This window comes from Bufo gargarizans, chromosome 1 (assembly GCF_014858855.1).
Source record: "Bufo gargarizans isolate SCDJY-AF-19 chromosome 1, ASM1485885v1, whole genome shotgun sequence".
NCBI classification, from domain to species: Eukaryota; Metazoa; Chordata; class Amphibia; order Anura; family Bufonidae; genus Bufo; species Bufo gargarizans.
Genome location: NC_058080.1, coordinates 400,517,019 through 400,540,876, shown reverse-complemented (window position 1 = coordinate 400,540,876; position 23,858 = coordinate 400,517,019). Strand labels below are relative to the sequence as shown.

Below are 23,858 nucleotides of genomic sequence, written 5' to 3'. Positions count from 1 at the left end.
GGATGTATTCAAGGCCTATCTGACCGAAGTGGGAGACGTCTCCTTAGACCGATTGATGGAGGTCAGCCCTGTCCTAGGAAAAGAGTGTAGACGACTAGCCCTTGAAACAAAACCAGGGTCGTGCCACTATTCAGGAACAGAATCCGCATTTGTGAAGCCTGGTGAGACCAAAACCTTACGAGCCATAGCCTCAATGCACCATGAAATGTTGGGGGGAACTGGACAATACCTTATTGAGTCTCTGCCTGAAGAGGATCAGAAGAAGGGGTGGACTCTCATACCTGAGGTAAAAGATTGGCGAAAAAGGTGGTGTCGGAGCTTTCCTGTGATGGTACAGAATTTAACCCCCACAGAAATCCGGATTGATCGTCATCAGAAGATTGGTGTGATACACCTTTTAGATCAAGTTTCGTCCATCATGTCTGTGAGTGCAGAACAGAAGGATCATGTGAAAGCACCTTTAGATTTTGATCTAGAAGATTCTCCTCTACCACAGCAGTGGAAAGACAGCCTTCGTTCAAAACTGGCCACCCGAGAGGGAGTGTTCTCCAGAGCAGAGATGGACGTGGGGTGTTCTAAGAGTGCCACCCATGCTATAAGACTTGCTGATCCTACTCCTTTCAGAGAAAGGTCAAGAAGAATACCCCCTCGAGATGTGGAAGATGTCCGGGACATACTCCAGCAGATGGAAGGAGCAGGCATCATCACAGAGTCCCGGAGCCCCTATGCCTCACCTATTGTGGTAGTGAGGAAAAAGAATGGTTCAGTTCGGCTATGTGTGGACTACCGTACTCTGAACAAGAGGACTGTGCCAGATCAGTACACTTTGCCCCGGATAGAGGATCTTCTGAACGCCCTATCTGGCAGCCAGTGGTTCAGTGTGCTTGACTTGAGGTCTGGATATTATCAGGTACCCATGAAGAAGGAGGATCAGGAAAAGACAGCGTTCATCTGCCCTTTGGGGTTCTTCCAGTTTACCAGAATGCCACAGGGAGTCACAGGAGCTCCTGCTACTTTTCAGAGGCTGATGGAGAAAACTGTGGGGGATATGAATCCCAAAGAGTGTCTAGTGTATCTAGATGACCTAATTGTCTTCGGGAAGACACCAGAGGAGCATGAACAAAGATTGCTAAAGGTGTTGGATCGACTTCAAGCTGAAGGCCTGAAGCTATCAGTGGACAAATGCCGATTTGCCCAGAACTCTGTCACTTATGTGGGGCACATAGTCTCCGCTGAAGGAGTAGGCCACAGATCCTGCTAAAATTGAAGCAGTGTTGAATTGGCCAAGACCAAATAACATCAGTGAGTTGCGGTCCTTTCTCGGATTCTGTGGTTACTACCGAAGGTTCGTGAAAGACTACTCAAAGATTGCTCGAGAGTTACATGACCTACTGAAGATTACCTCTGACGTAAAGGGTGCTAAGGCACTATATCCTAAAGACCCCTTTGGAGAAAAATGGACTTCAGGATGTGAAGATGCCTTTCTGACATTGAAGAAGAGACTTACAGAAGCTCCTGTCTTAGCCTATGCAGACCCTGAGAAACCATATATCCTCCATGTGGATGCCAGTATGGAAGGCCTAGGGGGTGTATTGCACCAAAGTTATCCAGAAGGATTGAGGCCGGTGGCTTATATAAGTAGAAGTCTTACAGGAGCAGAGAAGAACTATCCAGTCCATAAATTGGAGTTTCTGGCACTCAAGTGGGCCATCGTGGATAAGCTGCATGACTATTTGTATGGAGCAACATTCGAAGTAAGGACTGACAACAATCCACTTACCTACATCCAGACTACAGCTAAGCTGGATGCCACAGGACATAGGTGGTTGGCTGCCTTGTCAAGCTACAGTTTCAGCCTGAAGTACAAGCCTGGGCCCAAGAATGTCAGCGCAGATGCCCTGTCCCGCAGACCTAGACTCCCTCCTCACCAAGAAGAAGAGGAGTGGGAAGAGATCCCTGGGCCGGGGGTAGGAGCCTTTTGTCAGATGTATGTGGTGGCCGAGAGTCAAGAAGAATTTGCCGAGCTAAGAGGGATAGACTCCATTAGCCACTCTCCAGAAGCCGTGCCTGAGGTGTTCCATGCTCCAGTCATGCTTCAACAGTGGTCCAGTATAACCACAGAAGACAAGAGGAAGGCTCAAGCGCAGGACTGGTATATTGGGATAGTTATCAGAGCCATAAAGACTAAGAATCCTAAATTGCTGACTTCTCTACCTGTGAGTCAAAGAGAATTATACCGAAGAGAATGGAGTCCGACTACATCTCGAAGATGGAGTACTCTATAGGGTTGTGAAGTATCATGATCACCCTGACAGAAAACAATTGGTACTACCGCACAGACACCGTGGCATGGTCCTGAGAGCTCTCCACGATCAACATGGGCATCTCGGGGTGGACAAGACCTATGGCCTAGTACAAGATCGGTTCTATTGGCCTCGCATGAGGGAACATGTAGAGCAACATGTAAAGGACATGCAGGAGGTGTATCCAGAGGAAGACCCTGCCTGTGAGAGCTGCCCCTATGGGTCATCTGAAAAGTACGGGACCCATGGATCTTGTGTGCATGGACTATCTCTGCATTGAGAGCGATACAGCGGGAATTGGAAATGTGCTGGTGGTAACGGACCATTTCACCAGATATGCTCAAGCCTTCCCCACTAAAGATCAAAAGGCTGTGACTGTAGCCAAAGTCCTTTGGCAGAAGTATTTTATTCACTATGGACTACCCAATCGGATACACTCTGATCAAGGTAGAGACTTTGAGAGTAAGTTGATCAAGGAGCTGTTGGACATGTTGCAGGTGCAGAAGTCCAGAACCACACCTTATCATCCGGAAGGGGATGCACAGCCAGAACGATTCAATAGGACCCTCCTAGATATGCTAGGGACTCTCAAGCAAGTCGAGAAGCGGTCTTGGAGTAAACATGTGGAAGCCATGGTCCACGCATACAATTGTACAAGGCATGAATCTACAGGGTTCTCACCCTATTTCCTAATGTTCGGAAGAGAAGCTCGATTGCCGATAGATGTCCGTTTGGGAGTGTCTCCTGATGGAACAGATTCAACTTCACACTTTCAATATGTGAGGAACCTCAAACAAAACCTTCATCGGGCCTATGAGTTGGCTACCCAAGCTGCAGCAAAGATGGAAGAACGGAACAAAAGAAGGTATGATTCTAAGGTGAGATATCGGGAGATTCAAGCAGGGGATAAAGTTCTTCTCCGGAATCTAGGTGTGCCTGGAAAACACAAACTGGCTGACAGATGGAAAGATATCCTGTTTGAGGTTGTGTCCAAACTGGAAGGACTGCCAGTGTACAACATTAGGGGCCCGGAGGGCCGAATAAAGGCTTGGCATAGAAACCATCTGCTTCCAGTTGTGTATGCTGATGAAGAGGAAGAGAGTAGTGAAGAACTGGAGGAAAACCCAGCAGAGAGTCCTGGAAATGGGACAGAGGAGACCCCGGGAACTCCCAGTGCAGAGGATCAGTGGTGGTCATCACCCGCAGAAGAAACACAGCAATTGCCTCCTTTAACTCCTGTGGTTTCACCGAGTCCTGAAACCTCTCCTGGGTCACAAAGTTCTCCAAGGTTGAATCCAGAAAGTCCATGTTTTGTGCCTGGAACTTCCCTTAGAGACTCTACTTCGAGGGCAGGAGTTGAAGTTCCACAGTTGATGTCCCAAGATCCTCTCCCACAGCGAGAACTGAGACACAGCACCAGAGTGCGGCAACCCCCTAGGGCCCTAGTTTATGATAATATAGGAGAGCCCAGTTATGCCCCGCTGACACAAGCAGCATCTAAAATGGCCACTTTCCTACATGCACTAGCTGAAGTGGTAAATGTTAGCGACTCTTTACCCTAGATAACTAGCTAGCTAGGATGTTACTGTGTTAACTGTACTGTATGTATGCTAAACCTTTTTCTGTTGAGTTTTTGTTAAGCTCCCTGGCTAGGACTTGCCAGTGGAAGGCAAGTATTTTCAAGGGGGAGCATGTAACCCTGTGAAGTTACACAGGCTGCATTATCTGAAATGCCCAGTAGATGGCAGATGGACTCAGTATGCTGTTAATAAAACATTGAGCATTGGTCACATGATTGTGACATCATCGTAGGTCCTGGAGCTTTCTGGAAGTTACTACATGCTCAGCCAGAGAAAGGACATGTTGTGAGAGACTGCAGCACAGAGATGGAACCTTGCTGAGAGAACCTGCTTCACCCAAGATCACACCTGCTGAGAGAGGGGCCTGCTGGCAAAGACAAGCGCTGAGTCCAGACGTCTGGTGAATCCAGTGAGAGGAGACTGCTGCTGACTGACCTGGCTAATCGTGTTGTGAGGGTAAGCCAAACCTCTCCCTGTATCACCACAGGGCACCTGTCTCCTCACTAACAGTAAAGACTCTGAGGTCCAGTGACGGACATTACACAGCTCAGGCTGCTTCAGTGACCCTGCAGAGCAGGACTTATAAGGGCCCCAACTCTCCTATGTGCACCAACGGCCACTAGGGCGAAGATAAGCGGGTGGGACACAGGCGTGCTTGTGGGTGGGTGAGGAAAATCCACATTGCATTGTTACCTGTATTACTCTATTGTATTTTCTTATGTATGTTGGTTAATTTGCTGCTTACTATATAAAGTAAATTCCAGTTAGGCTGTGTCAGTCTCATTGTACTAAGTATGTTCCCACTGGGACCCCACATCCCTACCCCGGATGCTCCACTGGGTGGAGGCACTGCCGCAGACATGTACCCCAGCTCCCAGATAGCGGAGGCTCAGGATCCGCCTGTCAGGCATAGTGAGTTAACTAGGTTTAGGGACCCCAAAGACACTAGGGGGCGCCCTCAAAACCCCGTTACATGAAGTAGCAAGGAGGCATGTTCTCTTGGGTAAGATGGAACCTCCGTGCTTTGGTGGGGATAAGGTGTTTTCTGAGAGCTGGAGTATATGGGAGCTTTCTTAGCTGATTCAAAGAATCTTTATCACTATCAATCACTGATAACCCCTCCCTCTTATACAAATAGGTACTCATAGGAGGTGGAAAAAGCAAAGATATAAATGTATAAATTACAATTTTACAAAAAATTTCCATTTGTGGTAACAGGTCTTCTTTAAATCAGATAGTTAAACATTTTATAAAACATAACCACCAAGACAACACCAACATCACCTTACACCCACCCCACATATTGTTTTTATTTCTTAATGACATGGTAGAGGGGAAATGAAAAAGAAAAATAGCCAAGAATTATAAAAAATAGATTTCAATGAATATTGAGTTTTAAAAATACCCCATTCCAAGTGTCCCTTTAATGTCTAGTTGATGACAGTATGCCTCTTGTTGTGCATAGTCTTTAGGCTGTTGTTCTGCACGATGATAAAATGTTTCAGCATTCATCAGAAACCCTATTGTGGGTCTGACACCACTACAATATTCTGTTGAACTCTTCTTGACCATTCATAGTAGGCCACAATACTGGAAAAGTGAGACAAAAAGAATAACAATTCCTTACAATTTTCAGGATCTCTGCTTGTAATCATTAAACTGGACTCTTCATTGGTTACATGTAAGGCTAGTTTCACATCTGTATTGGAGGCTCCATTATAAATTCTATTCCAGATAAAATAGCACATTATGCATTATGCTACATTCACATCTGCATCGGAAGCTCCATTTGGGTTTTCCATCACAGAGTCTGTCAAAAATAGCAGAGAGAAAAGACTTGCATGCAGGGCTTATTTCTCTGCTAAGTAAACTCTCCAGAATTGAAAATTAACAGATTCCATTATAGTACTTCCTTTACTTGAGTTCTTCGGCTGCTATAACGGAGCAGAAGAGTGGAAATAATATAACATAATATGAATGTGAAATTAGCCTTAAAGAGTAAGTAAACTTTTATAATAATTTATAAATTATAAACAAGAGCTGACATGCAGTTCTCTTAGCTTGGAGGAGCAGGCAGAAGCAGGAGCCCACTCCGCTCAGCTAATCCTGGCATAGTACATGGGTACAGGGTACCCATGTATTATGCCAGGAGTTAGTAATCATCTGGGGGGTGTAGGGGCAGTATCGCGATTGATGCATTCCAGTGAATTCACAGACAGACAGCAGGTATTTTTGTTGAAATTATGACAGCAGGAATTTCTGTTGAAATTATTACATTTGGTATGATTTGAAAACTATTTTCTGTTTGGAGATGTTTTTTATTTACAGAGACGTGGGACCATGATGGGCTCAAATGTGGCCCCACACTACGCAAATGCTTTTATGTTATCATTTGAAGAAACCTATGTATGTGACAATTTACATTATCGGGAGAATGCCCTACTATTGAAGAGATACATTGATGATGTTTCTTGCGTGTGGCGGGGCCACTCGAGTCCCTCGTGGCCTTCTTCGGAAAGTATGTGCTGGATTCACGTATAGCCTTTACACACAAATTTCATTTTTTCAATAAACAGTTTGACCAAATTGTTTGCAAACACTGGCCACTACTACATAAATCATACCCGCAGATAATGGAATTCATAAATCCCCCACTGATTTGTAACAAACGGAATACAAGTTACTGTGACCAGCTAGTCCATGCCGATACAGGCACTATGAAAGTGACTCCTCGTCAGAGGACAATAGGTAGCTAGAGAAACGGTACCTTTTCTTGTTTGCATTGTGCGCAGTGCTTGCATATAATTAAGGGAGAATTTTTTCATCATCCACGCACACAGGTAGGGCCTTTAAAATCAAAGGCTTTTTTACCTGCGAATCTACGAATGTGAGTTATTTGGTTAAATGTCCTTGTGGCTTGTGCTATATTGGTGAAACCATACAACCAGTGAGAGATCGGATTTGCAAGCATACGTCCAATATACGCACTGGCACCTTATTACTACCTTTGCCAGCCCACTTTCACAATTTCCCATCACTCCATCTCCCAGCTCAGGTTTCAAGTGCTGGAGCAAGTCAAAAGACAGAGAAGAGGTGGTGATATTAAAATCCAATTACTGCGTAGAGAAGCTTATTGGATTCACACCCTGGGAACATTACAACCCAGATTATTGAATAGCGAATATGAGATTGCCCATTTGACATAAGGTTGTATTTGCTAGATTAATGTGATATTTACTTTGATTATTTATTTTACAGACAGCAAATCTGCGATGATTCACTGCAAGTTAGCGATATCTATATTTGTGTATTTGTAATTTTGTATCTTGTGGTATATATGTTAGTCATGTTTATCTATTTGGCTTGGTTTGTTTTTTTGACGGTTTGGTTCGTTTTTTTGACGTCTGGTTGAAATATCGAGAGTACCGCCCGATTGTGGGCGTCTGACGATATCGCACATGGGAGGGAAGTTGTATTTAAGATTGTAAATTAGTTTATAATGCTAGCTGATGAAGGCTGGATGGGCCGAAACGCATCCTTATACTTGTACATTTATCCTGAATAAAGAGCATATAATTTGAACAGAATGAGCGTCCGCTGGGAATCTGTCACATAGTAATCATCCGGGGGCACGGGCAGGAGCAGCAATGTGCACTCCTGCCCGTACTCACTGCGTTGCTGCCCATTCATACAATATGTACTCCGTACTGAGCTGTCAGCAGTGTACAGAGATCTGAGTTTTAAGCGCACACTTAATTTAACTTTAATTACTCTTTAATGTAACATTTCCTCATAATTCACGGTAACATATTTTACTGGCAGGAGACATGTGCATCTGCAGACCTAACAGGGGTATTCATAAAAAAAAAAAACATTTCCCTTGTGCCTGGGGACATCCTCAGGCTCCTATAAAAACAGCACTATATGTGGTTAGCACATAGAAGTAATGACACATAATGCCAAATGCCAGATTTACCATCTATTTAAATGGCACACAGTATCATAATATTCAATAGATCAGCATGTGGTATCATTTACAGTTATGTACCCAAGCATTAGTTATGCACCAGAGCCTTGGCTTAAATTGCTTTTCCAACACAAAACAATAAAATGGGATGGCCATCAAATGGTTCAGTAAAATAAACTAGATCAGGGATCAGCAACCTTCGACAGGACTCCAGCTGTTGTGAAACTACAATTTCCAGCATGCGCCATTTATTTCTATGAGAGTTCTTAGAAGAGCAGAGCAAATATGCATGCTGGGAGTTGTAGTTTCACAATAGCTGGTGTGCCGGAGGTTGCCTACCCCTGAACTAGATTATACTAACCTTGCTGATCCCCTGCCACTGCATTTCTGAATGTGCTGAGTCCCTACTGTGCTCCACTTCCTGCTGATGTCTCAAATCAGCAGGAAATAGCTGTGAGTGCTGCTCAGTCAATCACTTGGCAGAGGCAGGTCATCTTTGAAGCAGTGATTGAGTGGCATTGACAGACATTTCCTGTGGTCAAGACAGGAGCAGGAAGTAGAGTGCAGCGGGACCCAGTCACCATCGGAAAAGCAGCAGCAGGTGATCGGTGCCGTCAGTATAACAACATTTCTTTTTTTTACATTTTTTTGTTTTTGTACTGGAAAACCCAATCAAGCCAAGGCTTTGGTGTATAACCAATGCTTCGACTTCTCAGCTATCAATGATATGTAGTGCACTGGAGCAAGGGTACTTGAATGTTTGTGGACATTTTGCTCCTATTGCTACTATGCAAATCCTGCAACTCCCTAGTTTACTGCACTTTGAAGTGTAAACTTTCACTAGGATTTATGCTGTTCTGTACACTTATTCTGTTGTATATTGTTGAACTGCATTTTATACATTTACTGTAATATATTGCACTGCACTGTGGAAAGGGTAATACATGGTCAGCTAATACTAAGAGACTTTGGGACTTTCTAGTTACTATAAGGGAACATGTAAAGCTTAGGCTACTAGCGGCAGGACGGATCCGTCAGGCTGTTCACCCTGTCGGATCCGTCCTGCCGCTATTTTGCCGTGCCGCCGGACTGCCGCTCCGTCCCCTCTGACTATTATAGGGAGGGGGTGGAGCTACGGCAGTGCACAGCGAGAGGCAACCAGACTAAAAAGTCGGATATGCAGTACTTATAGTCAATGGGGACGGAGCGGCAGTCCAGCGACATGGCGAAATAGCGGCAGGACGGATCCGACAGGGTGAACAGCCTGTCGGATCCGTCCTGCCGCTAGTGTGAAAGTAGCCTAAGTTTTGTAGGGAAAAACAGACACTGTGACCTTTTGACTGTCTGATTAAGCTCTGTCTAGACTGTTGATTATGTCTGAAAACTGCTTAGGCCTCTTTCACACTTGCGTTGTCCGGATCCGTCGTGTACTCCATTTGCCGGAATTACACGCCGGATCCGGAAAAACGCAAGTGAACTGAAAGCATTTGAAGACGGATCCGTCTTCAAAATGCGTTCAGTGTTACTATGGCAGCCAGGACGCTATTAACGTCCTGGTTGCCATAAAAGTAGTGGGGAGCGGGGGAGCAGTATACTTACCGTCCGTGCGGCTCCCGGGGCGCTCCAGAATGACGTCAGAGCGCCCCATGCGCATGTATGACGTGTCCATGCGATCACGTCATCCATGCGCGTGGGGCGCCCTGACGTCAATCTGGAGCACCCCGGGAGCCGCACGGACGGTAAGTATACTGCTCCCCCGCTCCCCACTACACTTTACCATGGCTGCCAGGACTTTAGCGTCCTGGCAGCCATGGTAACCATTCAGAAAAAGCTAAACGTCGGATCTGGCAATGCGCTGAAACGACGTTTAGCTTAAGGACGGATCCGGATTAATGCCTTTCAATGGGCATTAATTCCGGATCCGGCCTTGCGGCAAGTGTTCAGGATTTTTGGCCGGAGCAAAAAGCGCAGCATGCTGCGGTATTTTCTCCGGCCAAAAAACGTTCCGGTCCTGAACTGAAGACATCCTGATGCATGCTGAACGGATTTCTCTCCATTCAGAATGCATTGGGATAATCCTGATCAGGATTCTTCCGGCATAGAGCCCCGACGACGGAACTCTATGCCGGAACAAAAGAACGCAAGTGTGAAAGAGCCCTAAGTCGTCCCCATTGACTTGTATTGAGTCTATGTCAGGCTTAAATTGCAACATTGTTTCTTTTAGGCTGTGCTTCTCCCCTCCACTACTCCCACTAGAAGGTTTTAGCTCAGTTAGAAACTGTCACGGCTGAGGATGGGGAAAACCCTCAGCCGTGCGATGCCGGAAGATGGTCGCTGCTCGACCAGGACAACAGGATTAGGGAGCAGGTCACCTCCTATTGCGTCCCTAACCTGACCCTAACTCCTAGCTGCATGGGCCGACCTTTAAGGTAGGAGGACCCATGCTCAGGAACCTCGGATCCCTAACCGGTCCCTGGACTAGGAGTCAGGGTAAGACGACCTGTTCCTTCTGGATACGGAGGAACAGGAGTCTCACTGGCCAAGCTGCAGGGAAAAGGGGAACACCAACAGACTTACGGATATGGCAGGTGAACAGTACTAGTTCCACCTACCTGCCACAGCCTTGCTGACTGGATCCCTGTGCTGGCAAGCTGATGTCCACACAACCTGAGATGAACCCAGCAACCACACATCCACGCACAGAAACCCAGATCCATAAGCTGCAATAAAGAAGCATAAAGACAAACATCTTCCAAACACCAAACGACATTATTTTTTGCTATGACCAGAAGAATGGCCCCCACTGGCAGTTGGTAAGTAACCAGGAGGATGTCTCCAGCCAGCATAGCTGAAGCACCCTCTCTGGCTACTGCCTACAACTGAGGCTTTATAGGGCCAAGAGGCCACACCCAACGGTCAGACACACCCCGTGACTCACACACACAGAAAGGGAGTTAACCCTTCCAATACCACAGAAGGGAAAACACAACTAAAAGGGGAAGTGTCCAAACCAAGCACACACTGGGAAGGGAGTTAACCCTTCCAGCACCAGGGAAGGGAAAACACAACTTAAAGGGGAAGTGTCCAAACAACGAACACACTGTGGTTGTTGCCGCTGGCAACGACATGGGTGACACTCATGTCCTGGGAGTCAGCCCGAAGGCCGGGACACTGCCACCACATGTACACACAACGACCAAACGTTGCCACGGGCAACCACAGTGAGGGGAAGATGTAAGTGCACACCACACATAACACAGAGTGCACACAGACATACGAAAGTGCATACAAACACGCACACAACTCCAAGGGAACCGCACACATAGCTGTTGTCCGCGGCATCCGCACTTGAGGCCAACGACAAAATGCCTCCAGCTGCGGTTGACACAACAACCCAGAAAACGGCGGGCAACTGTATACGGCTCCCAAGGAGTCACGGCCATAAACATGGTCGTGACAGAAACAGTATAAGGGCTCATGCACATGAGCGTATTTGCTTTCCATGTCCGTTCCGTTTTTTGCGAACCGTATGTGGAGACATTCATTTCAATGGGTCCACAAAAAAACTGAAGTTACTCCGTGTGCATTCTGTTTCTGTATGTCCGTTACGCTAAAAAATAGAACATGTCCTATTATTGTCCACATTACGGACAAGGATAGTACTGTTCTATTAGGGGCCAGTTGTTCCGTACCGGAAGATACAGAATGCACACGGATGTCATCCGTATTATTAGCTGATCCGTACATATGGTCGTGTGCATGAGCCCTACTTCTCTGAACATATGGTCGTGTGCAGAACCCCTACTTCTCTGAACATATGGACCATTACTTAGTAGGAGAGACTCTACAGACCACACTAGTGACCAGAAGAAGACACTGAGACAGGGATACACACCCTGGGTCACCAGCCCTTTGACCAGGGACAGGAATAGTGGAACCGAGTAGGTAGTTATTCAGATATTTCTAGAAGAATTTACAATAGACTGAAGACAGTTCTTCTAAAGAAGCTAAATTTATTTTATTTTTTATCTGAAATACAAGTACTATAGAAGACATGTGAAAAGTGCAGGCAGGTTCTCTTTATAGCTATGACACAAAACTATATTGTATGCCTATTTCTGTTATAGCCACAAATACAATCTAACAAGTACAATTGAGTGTATACCCTTACAAAGTAGGTATAATTGCGGTATACAGAGTTATGTATGATTGTATGCCATCTACATACCTAATTGGAATAATGCTGATGAATGCCAAGGCACCAAACAGGATGAAACAGAATCCGCTGAACCAATCTAAGGTGGCTTGATAAAGCTTGTTGAATCCTGCAGATGAACTCACTGCTACAATTTCTATCGCCAACTGTAGTACAGCAAATACTTTGCCTACAAAGACATATTAGAAGATCTAATGGGCTGTTTATATCACGTTTTTAGTGCACTATGTTTTTCAATCCTGCAGAGTGCAGCACACACACCAAAAAAAAGTACACATTAATGGATTTTATACATGCTTTTTATACAATGGAACCCTATGTTAACGGAAGCCACTGTATGACATCTGTCTGAGGAATCCGTTTAATCTTTCGAAAAGTTTATTTATTTCAGTAATTCAAGTCAAAAAGTAAAACTCATATTCTATAAATTCTTTACACACAGAGTGATCTAGAGTGTGGGAAAAATGGCAGTACATCTTATAGCGTGAATGCTAATGACCGCTTCCATTATGGAAGCATTAGTATGCAGGGGGCACAGGGAGCAGGACACCACTGAGTTGGCTGTACTCACCCTATCTGGTCTTCTTCCGTTCCCCGCTCTGCACTGTGTCCTGACTGTGCACAGCATCAAGAAGACCAGGCAGTGGTGAGCCCTGGATCTGCAGGCTAGGTAAGTTTATTTTTTTAAATGTCTGAGGTCTGATGGGGGGTCTGATCTGAAACAGTATCAACTATGCAGCACATCTCAGCTAGAAGTTTTAAGCAAATTTCCCTGTTTCTTCTTTTAGATAATAGTGAATAAAAGTTAAGTTTTACACTGTAAAAAAAAAAAGAGGCAAATATAAAGAAATGGTGATCTACAGTGCTCAACCATTGACACTGGGGACCTCCCACCTGATAATTCATCGCTACTAGCTGCCAAAACAAAAGTACTGATACCTGCAAAACGGAGCAAGCTAGTATAGAAAAAAAAAAACAGGAAGATATGGTTGCAACGGTGTACAGGGAGCCGGGAGGTATACTTCTGTGGGACATGACTGTCCTCAAATTTTAGTGTAAACTATAATCTCTGTGAACAGCTCTGCATAATAAAAGGGAAAGTGCTAAATACAAATAATACAATATCCAAAGGGAAAACAAAATCATTGTAGAGTGCACCATGGGTCCAGACATACTGTCAGTATCTGCTCGATTGTAACCATCAGTTTCTTTATTTTTAGTTTATGTTTAGAATTGTGACATCTTACCATATGAGGATCCTTGAATATGCTTAGATATAACTGATCTGATGGTTGGTGTTGGGATTAAAGAAAAGATCATCACCACTCGAGCTGAAAAATATGTTTAAAATAAAGGTATACAAAAAGTATTGCAGAAGGAAAGTGCAGGATATAATGTGTCAACATGCATTAAGAAGCATTGCGCCAGTTTTTCCGTTATCCTCTATCCACGGAATAGCGAATAACTAACTGATCGTGGGGGTCTAACTACTAAGACCCCCATGATCCAGCGAACAGGGGTACGATTACCCTCATCTGATGAAGGGTCTGGTCGGGCATGCGTCCTGACACTCCTTGTCTATGGGACTGCCAGAGGTAGCTAAGTACAGAGCATTATATTACAGCATTGCATTAAAAGCTATTCAAACTATATTTACTGTAGATAAAAGGAATGATATACAGTTGCAAGAAAAAGTATGTGAACCCTTTGGAATGATATGGATTTCTGCACAAATTGATCATAAAATGTGATCTGATCTTCATCTGAGTCAACAATAGACAATCACAGTCTGCTTAAACTAATAACACACAAATAATTAAATGTTACCATGTTTTTATTGAACACACCATGTAAACATTCACAGTGCAGGTGGAAAAAGTATGTGAACCCTGGGATTTAATAACTGGTTGAACCTCCTTTGGCAGCAATAACTTCAACCAGGAGTAATTCTTGACCATTCCTCTTTACAGAACTGTTTTAGTTCAGCAATATTCTTGGGATGTCTGGTGTGAATCGCTTTCTTGAGGTCATGCCACATCATCTCAATCGGGTTGAGGTCAGGACTCTGACTGGGCCACTCCAGAAGGCGTATTTTCTTCTGTTTAAGCCATTCAGTTGTTGATTTACTTCTATGCTTTGGGTTGTTGTCCTGTTGCAACACCCATCATCTGTTAAGCTTCAGCTGGTGGACAGATGGCCTTAAGTTCTCCTGCAAAATGTCTTGATAAACTTGGGAATTCATTTTTCCTTAGATGATAGCAATCCGTCCAGGCCCTGACGTAGCAAAGCAGCCCCAAGCCATGATGCCCCCACCACCATACTTCACAGTTGGGATGAGGTTTTGATGTTGGTGTGCTGTGCCTCTTTTTCTCCACACATAGTGTTGTGTATTTCTTCCAAACAACTCAACTTTGGTTTCATCTGTCCACAGAATATTTTGCCAGTACTGCTGTGGAACATCCAGGTGCTCTTGTGCAAACTGTAAACGTGCAGCAATGTTTTTTTGGACAGCAGTGGCTTCCTCTGTGGTATCCTCCCATGAAATCCATTCTTGTTTAGTGTTTTACGTATCGTAGATTCGCTAACAGGGATGTTAGCATATGCCAGAGACTTTTGTAAGTCTTTAAATGACACTTTAGGATTTTTCTTCACCTCATTGAGCAGTCTGTGCTGTGCTCCTGCAGTCATCTTTACAGGACGGCCACTCCTAGGGAGAGTAGCATCAGTGCTGAACTTTCTCCATTTATAGACAATTTGTCTTACCGTGAACTGATGAACAGCGAGGCTTTTGGAGATACTTTTATAACCCTTTCCAGCTTTATGCAAGTCAACAATTCTTAATCGTAGGTCTTCTGAGAGCTCTTTTGTGCGAGGCATCATTTACATCAGGCAATGCTTCTTGTGAAAAGCAAACTCAGAACTGGTGTGTGTTTTTTATAGGGCAGGGCAGCTGTAACCAACACCTCCAATCTCATCTCATTGATTGGACTTCAGTTGGCTAACACCTCAATCTAATTAGCTCTTGAAGATGTCATTAGTCTGCACTGTGAATATTTACATAGTGTGTTCAATAAAAATATGGTAACATTTAATTCTTTGTGTGTTATTAGTTTAAGCAGACTGTGATTGTCTATTGTTGTGACTTAGATGAAGATCAGATCACGTTTTATGACCAATTTGTGCAGAAATCCATATCATTCCAAAGGGTTCACATACTTTTTCTTGCAACTGTATAAATGTAAAGGGTTGTCTATTGGCATGTACAGTAAGTAAAGTCTTTCTAGAAAAATGCTAAATATCAGGTTAAATTTGATCAGTACCAGTTCCAGTATTCCCATGCAGGTCATCATATTAATATGGTTTATGAGTGAACAGCTACATATTATTATTCTACTGATTCAGTAATATATACTTACCAATATAATACATATAGGTTGAGCGCACAAAGCCCATTATCAGGAGTCCAGAACCAAATGAAAGGATTCCAATAGCAATCATTCCCAGATCACCTGTAAATCGGGAGAAAATAAAAACCCCTAGAAAGCTGGTGATGTAGGTCATGTAGAATGCAGCATTGCCGTAGCCAACATCTACTGGACCCCAATTCAGAGGCTTCTTTAGTACAAACACATTGGCTACGTCATCAGTTGCTGTAAAAGCCACATTAAACAGGATAGTACTGACAAACATTGAAGTAAGGATAAGATTGGATGTCGATTCAATAGCTGAATCTTCAATTTCATTCCCTTGTATTGTATTTCTAGATTCTTTTAAAAGTCTGGTGGACTCTGTATTATCATGTTCTTCTGGGGTTCTCAGAATAAAAATGCAGTATATAACACAAAGTGCATAGCAACCCATGCTACAAATCATAAGGATAGTTCCTTGATGGCTTGTTATATGTAAGATAACAAATAAATGTCCTGAAGCCAAGCTGCCTACAAATCCTGCCAGTCCGTACACCAGTTCAATGTGAATAAGTCGTAGAGATCGTCTCGTTTCAGAAGAGCATAAGGAAGTCCAAGCTGCCACACCAGCCCAATAAGTTGTGAACCAACCAGTTAAACCATTCAGTGCTGCGGAGCCAAACATCACTTCCACTGGCCAATCCCAGATGATGATAAACAGTAAAAACATTCTTGATATGAGGTATCCAAGTAATGGCACGCATATTGTGACCTTCCTGCTGGTCTTGTCTCCAATTTTTGCTATGATATAGGCAGACAGAAGAGGCGTTAATCCCATGATGACATTATAAATAATGTAGAAGTTTGAAATGGCCTTCTGTAACATGTCATCGTTACTAGAGTTGGAAGGAGATTCTTGGCTGTTAATTGATTTGTTATAATGATTCCTTACCACCATAAGCAGTGCAGTGTCATAGAATGAGCTGGCAATCTGAGCTCCTGCAACTACTGGAACAATGGACATCCTATTCATCTCTGCAGTCTTGGCTATTTGTGTCCTTGAAGAAAACACATATTGTAAATCAATGTTATTCATTGCATAATGGAAAATTGTCTACTATCTGTACTCCCCAAATCTCCAAGATTGGCTAAAAATCTGTGCTGGTCGTCTGTTGGAAACACCAGTGCACAACTTGTTAGATTTCTGCAGTGGAAATTCTGATGATTTTGTTGCAGGTATGCAACAGATTTCACCTTATGCATTGCTCTATAGTTATCCCAACCCACCTCTTCAATCTATCATTAACCACTGGCATCTTCCTTTTGAATGTGAGACCATCCCACCCATACTCAGGAAGCCTTTCCTGGACCCATCCTCCAGCATGTCACTACTTCCATTTGAAGTAGAGGAACAATCCGACTTGCATCCCAATTACTCCACTGAAACCGCCATAACCAAAGTTCCCAATGATCTGCTAGCTGCCAAAGCTAAATTTCATTACTGTGCACTTCTTGACCTATCCTCTGCTTTTGAAACAGTCGACCACTCCTGTTGCAAACCTGCTCATCCTTCAGCATCAGAGACCTGGCCCTCTCCTGAATCTCTTCATACATCATCAACAGAACCTTCAGCGTTTCCTATCCATACACCACCTCCTCATCACACCCCTCTCTGTTAGTGTCCCTCAAGGATTTTCTCCATTTATACATTCCGCCTGGAACAGCTCACACAGTACCATGGCTTCCAATAACACCTCTATGCTGATGACACTTATAGCTACCTCTCTGGCCCAGCCCATTCTATCCAGAATCCCATCATGTCTATCATTTATATCTTCATTATTCACCTGCCGCTTCTTAAATCTCAATTATGGAGAAAACAGAATTCATTATCTTTCCACCATGTCACTCAGCTACCCACACTCCCTACTAGACCTATCCATTACAGTGAACAACATTATGCTTTTTCCAGTCTCACACGTCCGCTGTCTGGGGATAACATTTAATTCTGCCATGTCCTTTAAGACACATACAAACCCTTACCACACTTTTGTGCCACCTTATGAGTAGATGAGGGGGAGGGTGACAGAGAGGAGGCTGAGGAAAGTGAGGTAGCTAGCTGGGTAACAGTTAGAAAGCGGGGTAGAGGGAAGAGTGCCAGGGAGGCTAGCCCTGATCTGACACACCCCAACAAGTTTGCACGATTGGCAGATGAGGGACGGTGTCCAGGGACGGCACTGCTGCAGCCGGACACTTCCTCTGCCAGTCAGGGGAATGTCAGCTCCAGTAAGCAGGGGACCAGGAGAGCAGGGCAGGCCAGACAGGTGCTGGTAGTGGGAGACTCCATTATTAGGGGAACAGATAGGGAAATCTGTCACAAAGACCGTGATCGCCGAACAGTGTGCTGTCTTCCTGGCGCTACAGTTCGACACATCGCGGATGGGGTTGACAGATTACTGGGAGGGGCTGAAGAAGATCCAGCGGTCATGGTCCATATCGGAACCAATGACAAAGTTAGAGGTAGGTGGAGAGAGTCCTTAAAAATGATTTCAGGGATTTAGGTGAAAAGCTTAGGGCAAGGACCTCAAAGGTAGTATTTTCCGAAATACTACCTGTACCACGAGCCACACAAGAAAGGTAGTGCGAGATTAGGGAGATTAACAAGTGGCTCAAGAACTGGTGTAGGAAAGAGGGGTTTGGGTTCCTGGAGAACTGGGCCGACTTCTCTATCGGCTACAGGCTCTATCATAGGGACGGGCTGCACCTCAATGGGAAGGGGGCAGCTGTGCTGGGGAGAAAGATGGCTAGAAGGTTGGAGGAGTGTTTAAACTAGGGGGGAGGGAAATTACACTATAGGAGGGGAAGATAGTGCAGATAGAGACCGGGGGCAAGGTAGTGGGACTAGGGGAGGAATGGAAGGAGGGACTAGAACAGTTCAGAAGGAAAGGTGTAGGGTAAAAAATATACATAAACCTCTCAAATGTATGTATACTAATGCCAGAAGCCTGACTAATAAAACTGGGAAGCTGGAATTAGTGATGTGTGAGGAGAACTATGACATAGTGGGAATAACTGAGACATGGCTGGATGATAGCTATGACTGGGCAGTTAATGTACAAGGTTACAGTCTGTTTAGAAAGGATCGTCAAATCCGGAGAGGGGGAGGGGTCTGCCTTTATGTAAAGTCTTGTCTAAAGCCCACACTCCATGAAGATATAAGTGAGGGACATGAACATGTGGAGTCACTGTGGGTAGAGATACATGGAGCTAAAAACAACAATAAATTACTAATAGGAGTTTACTATAAACCACCTAATATACCAGAGTCCACAGAAAATCTACTACTAAATGAGATTGACAAGGCGGCAAATCATAATGAGGTGGTTATTATGGGGGACTTCAACTACCCAGATATAGACTGGGAAACTGAAACTTGTATATCTCATAAAGGAAACAGGTTCTTGGCAATAACCAAAGACAATTACCTCTCCCAACTGGTTCAGGACCCGACTAGAGGGATGGCCATACTGGACTTAGTATTAACCAATAGGCCTGACAGAACAACAGACGTGCAGGTTGGTGGACACCTGGGAATTAGTGACCATAAAGTAATAACCTTCAAATTATCATTCAAAAGAGCGTTTCTGCAGGGAGGAACAAAAATACCAAACTTCAAAAAAGCTAAATTTAGCCAACTAAGAGAGGCCATAGGCCTAACTAACTGGGACAAGGTCCTCAAAAATAAAAATACAGCCACAAAATGGGATATCTTTAAAAACATCCTAAAATCTCATTGTGAGAGGTACATACCGTATGGGAATAAAAGGTTAAGGAACAAAAAGAAACCAATGTGGATAAACAGAACTGTAAAGAAAGAAAGAAATGACAAAAAGAAAGCATATAAATCACTAAAACAGGAGGGAGGCACAGAAGCACTGAAAAACTATAAAAGAAAAAAATAGAACATGTAAAAAACAAATAAAAGCGGCCAAACTATAGACCGAGAGATTAATTGCCAAAGAGAGTAAAACTAACCCTAAAATGTTCTTCAATTATATAAATGTTAAAAAGTATAAATATGAAGGTGTCAGCCCTTTAAAGAGTAATGAGGGGGGAGTCACAGAGAGCGACGAGGAGAAAGCAAAGCTGTTAAATATTTTCTCCAATGTATTCACTGAGGAAAATAAACTGTCAGATGACATGCAAAATGTAAAAATAAATTCCCCATTAAAAGTGTCCTGTCTGACCCAGGAAGAAGTACATCAGCGACTTAAAAAGATTAAAATAGACAAATTGCCAGGACCGGATGGCATACACCCGCATATCCTAAGGGAATTAAGTAATGTCATAGCCAGACCCTTATTTCTGATATTTGCGGACTCTATACTGACAGGGAATGTCCCACAGGATTGGCGCATGGCAAATGTAGTGCCAATATTCAAAAAGGGTCCAAAAACAGAGCCTGGAAACTATAGGCCGGTAAGTTTAACATCTGTTGTGGGTAAACAGTTTGTAGGTTTTCTGAGAGATGCTATCTTAGAGCATCTCAACGGAAATAAGCAAATAACGCCATATCAGCATGGCTTTGTGAGGGATCGGTCATGCCAAACTAATTTAATCAGTTTCTATGAGGAGGTAAGTTCTAGACTTGACAGCGGCGAATCAATGGATGTCGTATATCTGGACTTCTCCAAAGCATTTGACACTGTACCACATAAAAGGTTAGTATATAAAATGAGAATGCTTGGACTGGGAGAAAACGTCTGTAAGTGGGTAAGTAACTGGCTGAGGGATAGAAAACAGAGGGTGGTTATTAATGGTACATACTCAGATTGGGTCACTGTCACTAGTGGGGTACCTCAGGGGTCAGTATTGGACCCTATTCTCTTCAATATATTTATTAATGATCTTGTAGAAGGCTTGCATAGTAAAGTATCAATTTTCGCAGATGACACTAAACTGTGTAAAGTAATTTACACTGAAGAGGACAGTATACTACTACAGAGGGATCTGGATAGATTGGAGGCTTGGGCAGATAAGTGGCAGATGAGGTTTAACACTGACAAATGTAAAGTTATGCACATGGGAAGGAATAATGCAAGTCACCCGTACATACTAAATGATAAAACACTCAGTAACACTGACATGGAAAAGGATCTAGGAATTTTAATAAACAGCAAACTAAGCTGCAAAAACCAGTGTCAGGCAGCTGCTGCCAAGGCCAATAAGATAATGGGTTGCATCAGAAGGGGCATAGATGCCCATGATGAGAACATAGTCCTACCACTTTACAAATCGCTAGTCAGACCACACATGGAGTACTGTGTACAGTTCTGGGCTCCTGTAAACAAGGCAGACATAGCAGAGCTGGAGAAGGTCCAGAGGAGGGCAACTAAAGTAATAACTGGAATGGGGCAACTACAGTACCCAGAAAGATTATCAAAATTAGGGTTATTCACTTTAGAAAAAAGACGACTGAGGGGAGATCTAATTAATATGTATAAATATATCAGGGGTCAGTACAGAGATCTATCCCATCAGCTATTTATCCCCAGGACGGTGACTGTGACGAGGGGACATCCTCTGCGTCTGGAGGAAAGAAGGTTTGTACACAAACATAGAAGAGGATTCTTTACGGTAAGAGCAGTGAGAATATGGAACTCTGTCTGAGGAGGTGGTGATGGTGAGTACAATAAAGGAATTCAAGAGGGGTTGGATGTATTTCTGGAGTGTAATAATATTACAGGCTATAGCTACTAGAGAGGGGTCGTTGGTCCAGGGAGTTATTCTGATTGCCTGATTGGAGTCGGGAAGGAATTTTTTATTCCCCTAAAGTGGGGAAAATTGGCTTCTACCTCACAGGGTTTTTTGCCTTCCTCTGGATCAACTTGCAGGATGACAGGCCGAACTGGATGGACAAGTGTCTTTTTTCGGCCTTATGTACTATGTTACTATATTATTATGTTACTATTTCCTCAGAGATTGCAAGCTATCGCAAGCAGGGCCCTCATTCTTATAGTTTGACTAAATTACTGCTATTTGTTTGTACATGTACCCACTTGCTGTAAAGTGCTGTGGAAAACAAATATAAAGATAATTATTAGGGATTCTGGTCTGTGGTCTTTTGTTATTAGGAGTTTGTATTCTGTGGTCCAGTCTGAAATATGAAGTTTTTGTATTATGCATATTTATTTTGGTCTGTTCTACGGTCTTCATATATTTAAGGGATCTGTTATGGGGTCTGTATCTGTTCGTGGATCTGGACTAGAATCTAGAACTATTTTGGGTCTGTATATTTATTATTAGATTTGTTTTTATTATGTTATTTATTTATTATTTGTTATTAATATTTCTTTTGAGCTCTGATTTGCAGTCTGTATTTATTGAGGGGTCTATTTTTATACAGGGGTCTGTATTTTGTGGTCTAACCTGAGGTATGCATTTATTCTGGGATATTTTGACATCAGTGTTTATAATGGAGTCCTGAAATCTCAGAGCCTGATATGGCTACTCAAACTGCCAATCCATATGACCGGATCATCGCACTTTCAGCTCCTGATGGCAAAGTTGTGAACCAATGATTGGAGTACAAAAGAGCCCTGGAACCTGATGAGGTGTGTAAACCACCAGATACTGGTCATAGACTAACCACCTAAAGGGCTTGTCTCATCTGGGACTTTAATGGCATATCATTACTGTGGGAGTGCTAAAATAGCTGACCGTGCACACTTGTCTATTTTCAGAAGTTCCATAGAAATGAATGGAGAGCACACCGTGCAAGCACGGCCACCTCTCTATTTACCTCTGTGGGACTACTGGAGAGAGCCAAGCCAGCACTGGAAGGCAGTGGCACACTTACCCTGGGTTCACACCTGAGCGTTTTACAGCGCGTTCAAACGCGCTGTAAAACGCTCAAGACATGAAATCCAATGCTTCCCTATGGGAATGGTTCACACCTGGGCGTTTTACAGCGCGTACGAACGCGCTGTAAAACGCCCGACGCTCAAACAAGTACTTGAGCTTCTTTGGGGCGTTTTGACGCGCGTTTGTGGCCATAGGACACTGCAGTCAATGACACAAACGCGCGTCAAACGCGCGTTTACTATTACAAAAAACGCGCATAAGAACGCGCGACAAAAACGCACGTTTTACGCGCGTTTGAGAAACGCTCAGGTGTGAACCCAGGGTTAGGGTGTCCCATTCTGGAGATAGGTGCAGGTTGCAGAGGTGGGACCCACACCTATCCTACATTGGTGGCATATCCTAGAGACATGCCACCAATGTTTCAAATGAGACAACCCCTTTTACTTACATAGACCACCAGTGAAGTTTATATTAACCACTTCTCTACCAGTGATCCAGGCACTATAATTTTTAATTATTTCTAAGTTTGGGTTGGGAGATATATTCCTTATCTGCCTATAGCACCAAAATACCTTACCCTGGCCCTGCATGAAGATAAACGTATAGCTAGAAAGGAATACAGTGCTCATCAGTGATTTCTGTTTCAATAGTTTTTTTTATTGGTTTAACATCAATAAAAGATAACAGAGGACAATAAAATGCAGTTCCACCTGCTAAACATTGTAGGTGGAGGAAATGATGTGTTTGTCTTTACAGCATGAGACAAACAGCCGAATAAGTATTAAGATAATAGTAAAGACACGTTATCAAAATTGCTAACCATTCCTCAAATATACAGTGTTATACTCTATCTCTTTTATTTTATTTTATGGGATTTCTGTCATCCTTCATTCATCAGTGATTTCTAAACGTTGTTTGACACATCTTTAAAAGTACAGCAAACTATGCATTATCATTTATCTGCGTGTCTACGTGACGGGTTAGCAGCCTTTGACACGGCAGTTGCTGTGAAGCTACAGGTCCCAGCATGCACAGCTGTTCTTATAGAAGTGAATAGAGGATTCTGGGACTTATAGCTTTAGAACAGCTGGCGTGCTAGACGTTGATCCCTTGTCTACGTGTATACATGACACAGTGATAGAATCATCTATAGCGCCTAATCAGTAGGACATGAGAGTACTTACTTCCATCTGCTTAGATGATTGTAGGTAGAGAAGAAACTGCTTCTGTGCAGGTCAGAGATGATCTTTTTATGGTATGGGAAGGCAGCTTGGAGCAGACGGAAACCACACTGTGCTTTCCTACTTCTGGTTTCCTAAAAAAAAAAAGCTGAAGAAAATCCCTCCCCCTTAAGTGATGTGCGCTGATCTTTTTTCCAAGCATTCCCAGAAACTAAGGAGAAAGCAAGTAAGGAGCTAAAATTATGATCAGATGTTCAAATATGAAAATACTTCAGCTCATCTGTGTGCCTTTCTTACCAGGTTACATTCTCAATTCTATTAAGGGCTCATGCCAATGAAC

General features: G+C 43.5%; 1 protein-coding gene across 1 annotated transcript; it reads right to left on the bottom strand.

Moving 5' to 3' along the window:
* Positions 1–4,699: 4,699 nt before the first annotated feature.
* LOC122931879 (thymic stromal cotransporter protein-like) lies at positions 4,700–23,629 on the bottom strand. The gene is made up of 5 exons (XM_044285937.1): positions 23,522–23,629; positions 15,483–16,531; positions 13,314–13,397; positions 12,079–12,235; positions 4,700–5,473 (listed from the first exon to the last, which is right to left on the bottom strand). The coding sequence occupies exons 2-5, from the start codon at positions 16,504–16,506 to the stop codon at positions 5,404–5,406; spliced, it is 1,335 nt and encodes a 444-aa protein (XP_044141872.1). The 5' UTR covers positions 16,507–16,531; positions 23,522–23,629; the 3' UTR covers positions 4,700–5,403.
* Positions 23,630–23,858: the final 229 nt, after the last annotated feature.

Coding starts and splice junctions, on each gene's coding strand:
- LOC122931879 (XM_044285937.1), bottom strand. CDS start 16,506: ATGAATAGGATGTCCATTGTTCCAGTAGTTGCAGGAGCTCAGATTGCC. Junction 13,398..15,482: donor AACCTATATGTATTATATTG/GTAAGTATATAT, acceptor CATATTTTTCAG/CTCGAGTGGTGATGATCTTT. Junction 5,474..12,078: donor ATCAGCATTATTCCAATTAG/GTATGTAGATGG, acceptor TCACTTTTCCAG/TATTGTGGCCTACTATGAAT.